The sequence below is a fragment of the Amblyomma maculatum genome, unplaced genomic scaffold (genome assembly GCF_055883805.1).
Source record: "Amblyomma maculatum isolate TAMU_Amacu unplaced genomic scaffold, ASM5588380v1 scaffold_15, whole genome shotgun sequence".
Taxonomy (NCBI): domain Eukaryota; kingdom Metazoa; phylum Arthropoda; class Arachnida; order Ixodida; family Ixodidae; genus Amblyomma; species Amblyomma maculatum.
The window spans coordinates 5,110,863-5,121,598 of NW_028146740.1; the positions used below are offsets into that span (position 1 = coordinate 5,110,863).

At 45.9% G+C, this 10,736-nt stretch overlaps 1 protein-coding gene across 2 annotated transcripts in view; it reads left to right on the forward strand.

Annotated features, from left to right (window-relative positions):
• LOC146171969 (heat shock protein beta-1) overlaps positions 1–9,278 on the forward strand; it is a 62,224-nt gene extending 52,946 nt beyond the window's left edge. Inside the window, exons 2-4 of one of the 2 annotated variants that reach the window (XM_084586182.1) lie at positions 2,098–2,352; positions 3,750–3,926; positions 6,055–9,278. In XM_084586182.1, the coding sequence (XP_084442308.1) occupies positions 2,143–2,352; positions 3,750–3,926; positions 6,055–6,255 (588 nt within the window). In that variant the 5' untranslated portion in view covers positions 2,098–2,142 and the 3' untranslated portion in view covers positions 6,256–9,278. The remainder of the gene's footprint in view (positions 1–2,097; positions 2,353–3,749; positions 3,927–6,054) is intronic. The other variant, XM_084586183.1, reaches the window with a different exon arrangement.
• The last annotated feature ends 1,458 nt before the right edge of the window (positions 9,279–10,736 follow it).

The window sequence follows — 10,736 nt, forward strand, 5'->3', positions numbered from 1 at the left end:
CACGCGATGGGGAAGCAGTCAATGGATCGGAGAGGATAAGAGAAGCGACCCTGGGGCCTCTCCGCTGCTCAGAAGGCATGTCACTGGTGTGAAGTGACGTTGGCGAGGCGTCCGAGGTGGAAAGGCTGGCAACATCAGCTGGTCGGGGGCAGCGAAAAAAGCATCAGCGTCTTGATGCTTGCGGCCGGAGCGGTAGACTACATTGACGTCAAATTCCTGTAGACGAAGAGCCCCACCTGGCAAGACGGCCGGATGGGTCTTTCAAGGAGGAAAGCCAGCACAGCGCATGGGGGGTCTGTTACAACTTCAAAAGGGTGGCCATAGAGGTAAGGGCGGAATTTGGTCAGAGCCCAAACTATCACCAAACACTCCGCAGCTACACAGTGAAGAGGCGTAGCTACACCGTGAAGGGGCGTAGCTACACCGTGAAGGGGCGTAGCTACACCGTGAAGGGGCGTAGCTACACCGTGAAGGGGCGTAGCTACACCGTGAAGGGGCATAGCTACGGTCTCCTCATAAAAAATCAGCCTGCCATGATATTTGAATTCACGTAACCCCTATGCCGCGGGCAGGAGCTACCAGCTCTGGCCCCTCCTTTCATATGGGAGGGTGATATCAGAATTTGCCTGCCAGGACCGTTTCCATTCTCGCTACCCCTACGACACGCAGGCACGTTCATATGACTTGGTTGAAGCGTGACTTTATATGTGAGCTAGTAGCTTACGCTCTCGCATCATACCCCTAAAGGATAAGCTTAAATGTCCCCAATAATATAGCACCTTACACTGATAGGGCGTTATAGGGAATAATGTAGCAAGTAAAAGAAGCTTCAGCTGTTGCTTTCGCAGTTCAACTAGGATTAACCAGAGTGAAACCACAACAAATTTTTTCAGTGACAGAGTAATTTGACTCCGCTTTCGTGAGCGTTCGGCTTGCATAAGTGGCAACGTATTCAGAAAGTGTAGGTGTGTACTTCAGTAGGGGTCGTCGGGTCGAAGAGCCGGGTGACCAAAGACTTCGGCGAGCGTTGTTTTAAATGCAGCCCACGTACGGATGTTACTTTTATGGTTGCGGTACCACAAGTTTGCCACGCTGGTGAGATAAAATATTACATTGAATTTAGTTTCGTCATCCCATTTATTGTAGAGGCTCACCCATTCATAAGAAGTGAGCCAATATTTGACATCGTGCTCATCGCTCCGGCTAAAGATAGCCGGGTCCCGCTGGCGAAGGGAGCCGACGCAGATGACAGTTGGAGCCGTCTGCATGGCTTGATGTTAGACGTTGTCTGGCATTGCAGGTACAGAAATAGCGCGGCTACGGAGCTCCAGGTCTGATGTTTCTAATTCGCGACTCCACCAAATGTGGGATGGGTGTCTATTAGAGGTACTGGGACTCGATCTAGGACAGCATGAACAGTCCGCGTTCAAGCAGGTCCAGCGCACACACCAATATAGCGATGTCACTGGAGACAGTGCACGGAATCTTCACTTTTTCACGTACATCTTCATCTTTACAATATTGTTTTGCAAACATGAACGTTTGAGAAGTCAAATCAAGGGGTTGCAAACTTCTTTTCTGAGGATGGCACTTCTCTGCTTCAATAGAAGCTCTTCTTCAATAGAAGCTTTGCATAAAACTTGAAACAAGAAAGTGACGCCTCTTTGCTGTTGCTCTCCTAGCCGTATAGCGGCATGCCCTTTAGACAAGTTGGCAGCATTGGTCACGCAACGTAATGGCTTTACGAAAATAAGGGCATTCACATACTTTGACACTGCGCCAGTTAAAATGCCCGAAAACGAAAAAACTACAATCATTCCCCGCAATACATCGCTTTCCATACAGTGAGATTGCCGCCCACCCCGCCACTGGCAAAAACATGCCTCTCGATCAACGCTCCGGGCGGTGTACTAGGACTCTAGCGAAAGCTTTGTCCCAAAGCCGACTTGAGCACACAGTGGTTATCCACATGTCCATTTTAGGGTCAGCTGGGAAGGATTCAATAGAGGCAATAGTATCTGTTGCATCCAGCTTTGGCTCACGTGCCATTGAAGCACGCATGTGACAAAGGTGGGGTGGACCTCTTTCTGCACGCAGGGACCATCTGTGTGCTGCCACCAAAAGCAGTGACCTCAAGTGGAGATGGCTCCCGAGCGCCGAGTGCCCATCCAGAAGTCCGACCTCAGCATCCTGGACAATGAGTTCAGCTCGATCCGTGAGCGCTTTGAGGCCGAGATGCGCAAAATGGAGGAGGAGATGTCGCGCTTCCGCTCGCAGCTCATGGACCACGAGCGCGACTTCTTCTCCAAGAGCTCTGCACCGCTCCAGGTGGGGCCAGGTGGTGCTCCTTCCGTGAGTGTTGTGCATGGCATGGCCTCTGTCCTATCAAGTGTGCTCGCAGAAGTTGCTTCAGCTTGGGCAAAAATATGCTCTACTTACCTTTTGCAAAGAGAAAAAAAAAGGCAGCTGGATGTTTTCGGTTTGCAAATGGCTAAAGGACGGAATAGACCCCTTTCATAAATGTTAAGACGGCTTCACCTCTGTGCTGCATTCCGCACTAATAGCGGAACAGCAATGTATTGAAACATTATATTATGGCCATAATTCATATGATTTATGCATCAGAACATATTCGTATAATTGCTCTATTACCGCTACATGCATCTGTGTAGAAGCAACATGCGATTTCAGGTCTATATTGCCGTTTTTCTGGCGGTCAGTGACGCCATGTTTGGGGAAGAAAGGAGCGTGGGAAAGCCTACTTAATGATTTTTGCAAAGGGTCCATTGACCTGAATTAAGTAGTGCGAGGCTGCCCATATCCGAATTAACGATCGTCCGATGCCAGGCTTACACATGGACATTGACCAGGACTATGCCGTGATTTCAGATTATTAGAATTCCCAAATTAAGGGAGTCTGTATTAGATTTTACTGTGTCAGTGTGCGGGATAGTTTCTGATGCTTAATTTCCAAAGCGGAGTAGTGGAGGGCTCCTTAAACTTCAGCCGCCTGGGGTCGTTAGCGTGCACTGACATCGCACAACCCACGAGCACCTTGCTTTTCACCTCCATTGAAAAATGACTGTCCCTGGAATGAATAACCATGCAGTACATTCTGCTAGAAATCTGCCAAGCAGGCTTTGTTTTCAACCAGCTAAGCAGCCAATTCTGAATAATGCAAGTTGTGCTTGGTTTGGGCCTCATTCTGGGCTGCTCAGCAGGCTTGTATGCTTAGGAAGTCACTGACGCATTGCTCTTTAACATGTAAATCGGGTTGAACGGTGCACTTAGTAGATTTATTTAGGATGCGGCATCTTGTAATGTTTTCGTAGTTTGAAATTTTCTTTTTTTATATTTCACCCCATGTAATGAATGCAGCCTCAAAGTTTCCAGAAATCATCAGACATTGCGTGAGTGCTGCATGTGCTTCCATCGTGTTCTGGTGCAGGTGCGGCTTATTGCATGCACACATATGGATGCTGCTGCTTTGCAAGTGCTGGCAACCTGCCTTTTCTTGCTAGCCTGATGTGCAAGACTCATCTTTTTGCAGCTACTGAAAGTGCTTGCCTGCCTGTTGCTTGGAACAGCTTTATCTCAGCACTCCCTTATTGCTCTTTTTTCCAAGGTGGCACCCTAGTATGTTTTGAGTGTGCTCGACTGGAGCAGTAAAAATGCGTACGCATAGATGCAAATGGATATATACGAGAGAAGGCAAAAAGATGGAAGGGTGTGCTCTTTTCCTACCACAGGGATCGGGCCAGCTGCCTCCAGGCATGGGCGCTGCCAGCAAGACCTGGCTAGACAGCATGAACTCACCACTCATCCAGGATGCCGAAGACGGCACCAAACAGCTCAAGCTGCGCTTCGACGTCTCTCAGTACGCCCCTGAGGAGATTGTTGTCAAGACCATCGACAACAGGCTGCAGGTAATGCCACTGCTATCCTCCGCTTGAGCCAATTTTGTAATACAGTAAAACCTCATTACAAGAGACATTTTTTTTTTTTGTACGCAAACTTGCCATAAGGCATATTATATAAACTCATGTAAATGGTTTTCCGTGAGGAACCGGAGCAGGCTTCCGCTCTTAGCGTTGTCGGTGAGCCATTTAGAAAAGTCATCTTCCCTTGTTGTGGTTAGACCCACTTCGCGCAGAATCTTTGTCCTTGATTCCCTTGTCCCTGCACAAGTCCATAGCAGGTGGCGAACATCCACTTCTGCAGCTGGTGTGGAACACTTTGGGCATGTGGTTGGTCCGATTTCAGCTTGCGATTCCCATCGGCATTTTACCGACGGGGTAAGGGCCGCCCCAGCTCTTATCCTTCTAAGGGAAACCTCCTCCAATCTCGTTAAGTTACGAGGGAGTGGGAATGTACACGGGGGAATGAGGGCACGTGTACTTTTCCTTAAAGAGGATGCTAAAATGGAAACAGCGGAGCGGGCATCAAAAGGGAGCCTGGTGGGGGGCGCATTAGTGTGTGGAACTTCGTGTGTGAGGTGGTCAACTTTTCTCTGCTCAGCGTTCTCAGCATTGTCTTGTGTCCAATGTATCTGGACCCAAATTCAAGGGACCCAAAAAAGATGTCTTGTAACCAAGGTCTCTTTAACCAAACATTCGTACCAATTCGTATGTGCGGCAGTTTAGATCTTCTTAGCTAAATTCTGTTTCATATCAGTGTCCTGTTTTGTTGCATTATGTCTGGAACCAAGAATGGGTGCCTTCTCTTGACTGGGAAGCCAAAATGTCCTTATTGTTTCAGCCACTCTCACCACATTCCTGTGTGCCTGAAACAAAAGGGACATATTGGCTTCTCAGTCAAGAGGAGGCACTCCTTGTCGGTTCCTGACATGTTGCAACAAGAAAGGACGCTGATATGGAACAGAATTTAGTTAAGGGAATCTAAACTGCCGCACATACGAGTTTGTACGAGTCTGCTGCGTTGCATGAGCGTACCTGGGTTAATTGTGTCTCTTATAAATAGGAAAGAATTAACTTTAGGGACCTGCAAAAGTTGTTCTTCGTAACCGAGTGTCTCTTGTAACCATGTATCTTGTATGCAATGTTGTTAACATGGCAAACATAGAAAAACCAACCAAAACATTTTCAGGTGTCTCTTATAACTGAGTGTCGTGTATTCATGTTTCTTGTAACGAGATTTTACTGTATTCCCCATGTGCCAAGCAACTAAACCTCAGTTTCAGAGCTGCAAATATTTTTAAATAGATTTTTTTTTTATGCTTCTTCATGAACAGCTTGCTGATCTGGCAACTGGCGCAGCCGATGATGACGTAGGCAGATGCCGAGTGTTCTGTGCATGAACAGTGTCTACAGCGACGTGTTCATTATGCTATAGTGTACTAAAATAGTAATGCGAAGTCGTGGTAAGCCGATGTGGCAGACCAAACAGCAGTCATGCTGCTAACTGCCTTTAGTGCAGACTGAGCTTTTTGATCCTTGAAAAAAATAGCTTGTCTGTGGGCCCGCTCCAACAACGTACACACTGAAACACATCTTTAAAGCAATGGAAAAAAAAAAAATGCAGTGCATAGAGTGCCGTCCGACTGTTCTTTTGTACAGACTGTGAGTACCACCTGACGACACAGCAGTGTAGTGGTGCGGCACTCTACATCGAGGCACCCAATACGTTGTCCCATCTTAGCAGCATCGTTTGCGCTGCTCGATCGTTGTCAGGCCCAAGTGTGGCCCCCAGCCGCATAATGAAAGCAAAAGGTCATAAGGCTTACAGCACCCTGTGCCGCAAGCTTACTGCAATGGTGCCATCCTCAAGTGCGGCAGACGGCAGCGCTGTGGACGTCTAGTTCTCCCTAATCGTCGCTAGGCCTAGATTGCTTCTCATCGAAGCATTGAGATTTACCATTGAGGCACAGATGTACATAGCAGCTCATGAGAGAGGGAGGGATGGGCCCAACTCACCTGCTGTGGTAGTTCAGCAGTGATTGGAGGCATTCAGCAGGCTTTGCAGTTGAAGTGGCAGCACAAAATGAATTGTGATGGAGTTTGGGGAGGTCAAAGAGAGGTGTGCTGTTCACAACAGGTTCACGCCAAGCACGAGGAGAAGTCAGAGAACCGCTCGGTGTACCGGGAGTACAACCGGGAGTTCCTGCTGCCCAAGGGCACCAATCCAGAGCAGATCAAGTCCCAGCTCTCCAAGGACGGCGTGCTGACAATAGAGGCCCCGCTACCGGCCATTGAGGCCCCCAACAAGGAGCGCAACATCCCAATCGACAAGAAGTGAGGAGGGCAGCTTTCCTCCCCAGGGTGGCAGTGCAGAGGCAGCGAGGCACCTGCTTGCCTAAATAGTTTAGAAGCAATCATTTTAAGCTTAAGAATTTTGGTCTGTCTGATCTGTTTAACAGGGATGTTGGTTTCAATTGTTGCTCTTTTTTATGGGTTGTTGTTTACCAACTGCGGCTTACTTGTGATGCTGCACTGCAGAGTTTCGCTCTGTTGTCTCTTCGTTGCCTTTGCACTGTTTCTGCCTGCTTGTTGTTTTTATTTATTTTAGGCACCCTCCTTTGGATTGTGTGCTCCAGTGTGGAGGGCAAATGTGGAATTTCTTAGTGTGGAGCCCTTCAATGGAGATGGAAAAGACGGGGAGCACTTGTTCGTCTAGCATGTGCGTTCCAGTGGTGGTCCTCTGGGGGAAATGATTTGGAGTTGAGTGAGCACTTGCGTTGTCATTAATAATGAATCTGCAGCAACTAGCCCAAATGGTGGATGTCAGGAATTTATTGCTTGCATGTTAATCTTTCCAATCGTGAATTTGAGGTTGCATATATTGCAGCCACTGTAGCATTTCTGGCTGCCTACCAGGTGGTCTTGCATCTGAGTACCAGTAGGTGTTGGCCATAGAGAGCAACTATTTTTGTTATGTGTATGGTGGGTGTAAAAGGTTATCTTTGTGGCATCCTTCCCGTGGGGTGCATTGATACGCTACAGCTTGTACATCTGCTCTGGCGCAGAGTCTTAATTGGGCCAGTGCATCGTGCCTTCAAGCTAGCGTTTACACTGGGTGGGGCATTGTGTTGTGTCCTCGTTTGTTTATTCCTGCAAGATGTGTTCGTGCAGTTCCGCTGAAGCAGCCCTGGTGAATTGTTGCGGCTGCAAAATGCCAAGGGCAGTGGCTTCACATGCGTTTGGTTTTCATAATGTGTGAAAGCGAGGTCAGTTGACCATTCCACCGAGCGCTTGTTGGGGGATTTCTTGGGGAAACGGGGATATCTCACCACGTGGTCCCTTGTCGGCATCGTTTTGTCTAGCATTGGAAGTGCTGTTTCAAACTGCTTGCTTTCAAAACACAATATTGCTCCAAACTGGATGTTCTGACATGAAATTTAGTGGATTTTGCCGCACAGTGAACCAGTGTACGGCATATGCAAAATGTGATTCAGTGCAATTCGATCGAGCAACTGCACAGCACATGCTGTGAGCGTGCAGTACAGGCACCACCATAGTCGAAACAATGCAGCACTTAAATATAACAAAATTATCATAAGCTAGAAAGGCATTGGGCATAATAAATGGTTCTTCCCAAGTAAATTTGGCGTGAAAAAATGCCCACATAACTTTCTCTCAACCAGTAATGAGAGACCTGAGCTGTTGGGCTACAGGGCTCCAAACTACATGAGTTGTTCTAATTGAACCTCAACAGTTGGGAGGCTATACACAGCCAACGCGTTCAAATTAAGGAAGTGCTCAAACCAAAACATGAGATGCCCAGCAGGAAAATACTACCCATCAATGCCACTGCTGACTCAGAAATTTATATCAGCACAGGCTTAGGATATGCACTACTTGAGAATGTTAATCCAGTGGGAGGATCCACGTTGTGTACTGAAAGCAAGTTTTCCAAATTGTTGCTAAAATCAGTTGTAAGCATTTGTTTGCCTGTACATATCAGCAAAGCATTGGATTTGTTTCAGGAAGAGAAACTTGCAGTTAAAAGCCCTAGAAACAATAACATAATTTGATTATGTTTCTTGAGCTGCTCCAAAGTGCTTCCACTAGAGATGTGCACTCTCATTTCCCCTGCCACTTAGCCTGGGATGGCATTGGAAATCAGGGGCTTCTAATTTCTCCCTTTGGGCTTAGGTTCTTGTTTCCACTCCTGAACACCCATTCTTCAAGCTATATTGAGACTTATATTTTGAAACCAAAAGTATCATCTTTCAGGCTCAAAACTTTCAGACCAAGGATGTAGTAGAGATGTGATTAAAATATTTTTGCACCCTATATTTTTCAATGTCAGAAGTTGATGGCCATCACTCTAGAAGAGGGAAAAGCTATTTGAAACCAAGCTTTCGGTGCGAAAAGTGGTTGGCAAGGCACAGACACAGTTTTCAGTTAAAGTGTAGGCGGCAATTTTTACTTTCTGGTTTTCATTTTTTTTTTTTTTCAGGTAGTGCATTAGACAGTGATCACCCCGTGGTATTCTTACTACTGGTAAATAATTTAGGGTTGATTTTAATGTATCACAACACTAGCAGATGGAATGACAGCAGTTGTTTTCTAGTGTGAAAGCACCACTTCTCAACCACAGCTGCAAAACACCAGGGTCCTTCCATGACATAGTGACCACCACGATGGACCCTGGACTGTTTACCCAGGCTGCCCCAGAATTGGGCTCTGGTCAACCAAGAATTGACCATGGGCAATTTGACCATAATTAATTTCCAACTACAATGGACCGCACTCGGTTCAGTAATCATACCCTAATTAGACCCGGGTCACCTGCCATGTTTCGACCAGGTCACTTGAAAATTGATCAACACAAATGCACTGATCGCTTTCACACGAGTTACCATTGCAATCGTGTAGAACTCCTGTGATCTTTTTTTTATGCCGCTCATGACCTAGCCGCAATTTGTATGTCGCAGCCGTTGTGAAAATTTTTGGTCATGGGCAAATATTACGGGATTGTTACAGATAAGAAAGCTTGCGACTGCAATGAGGTCACTGTAGCCCTTGAAGCAGACGATGTCTCTGTACAAGGCTGAACAGGGAGCAAAACAAGGAAATGAGCATTGCAGGAAAAGGGCTTTAAAATGATGCAGGTCAGTAGGATGATGATGTTGTAATCGAGGGGTTGGTGCCTTGTGTGTGTGTGTAGTGTTTTGCGGAGGAGCTAATTGGAGGGACCATAGTCTTTTATTTTCCTCTCTATATACAAGGTAGTGGTGATTGTCTGCCCTCGACATTGTGCTTTTGTAGCGTCTAGATCGGCCCAATAAAGTGCAGCCTGTGCTGTTGCCATGTTGACTGCAGGTGTATGATTTTGGAGGGCAGTGTCTTTCACTCGTGGATATGTGCATTACAGGCCAAGACATCATCATTTTGTACAGGCAGGCCCCTAGTTTTTTGCAGTTACACAGAATACCCAGAGTTAAGCGTTTTATTTATTCATACGGTCAGCTAATGATGAACAGAGAAAAAAAATAAAAAGTACACACATGAGTGAACAGATCACTTTCAATGCATGATGCAGGATAGCAAAAAAAAAAAAAAATATAGTTCACACTCCTGCTCAGTTACTCGATATGCATACATGCACATTTATGCACATTTTGCAGCTTGTTATCTCACATTTTCAGATATGTTACTATCACAAATGCTTTTTCAGATCAGGTGGCTTGAGTGGGCTGTTTATTCCATAGCATTCGGAAAAAGGAATTGAGAGGCGTTAGTTTGGGTCATGTTTCACCGAATTGCTTCATGACAGTTGAGATGAGTCTACGTGGAGTTTGTAAAATGTTTTATAATAACTTCACCATGACGCATTTGGTACAATGTCTTTAAATTTTGTTTCCAGTAGCTAGTCTGCACAATTTGCTGCATACAGGTTAGCCATGCTGCATATCTTTGAACCTTTCAGCTGAGTGAGCCTTCTGAGCATGCATACTGCTGATGCGTACTCTAGGAAAGGCTATATCTGACTTGTGACATGTAACCTCTTACGTACAATAAAAATTCAAACTTCAACTATTCAGCTAGCCTCATGTGCACATTATCTAGATGATTGCATCAACCTAGATCATGAGAAGATGCTTGAAAGTAGTAACATTAACTAAACTGGGACCTTCAAGAGAAATTGCATTTTTTCTTAGAGTAAATGTGGTACAGTGCAGTCCACTTATAATGATACCAGATATAACGCTATATCGCTTATAGCGATGAAATTATTCTGATTTATCATTTTTTCCATTGTGCCTATGTAAAAATAAACTAGATATAACAATCAATTATCGGCAGTACATTGGATACAACGATAGATTTATCACTGCCCGGTAGGTGTTTATCATGAAATTTTGACTGCATATTCAATAAAAGATAAAATATTTAGAAGACAATGACGTGAAAACTCTGCATATGCGGCAAACGGTGATATGCGACGAAAACTGAATAAAATGAGCACTATCATCATCGCAATCACAGTCGTGCAAAGGGTGCTGCTGCGGCCATATCATCATTGCCATCACCGGATGGCAACGACCACATAGACGGCGCGATAGCTCATGAGATGAAACGGCAGAGTTATCGGGATTTTTGGCTGGGTTTCAAGGTTGGTAGCCTTGTGAAAAAATACGGACATTCGCACTTTACAATTTAACCGGTCATCAAGGCTGGGGATGTCCTTCAGTTCATCCAGCCGCTAATTGGTTTCGTGCACGCAAAAAGGACTGCTGCCAGCGTACACGCTACTGGAAGCGATGCTCACAG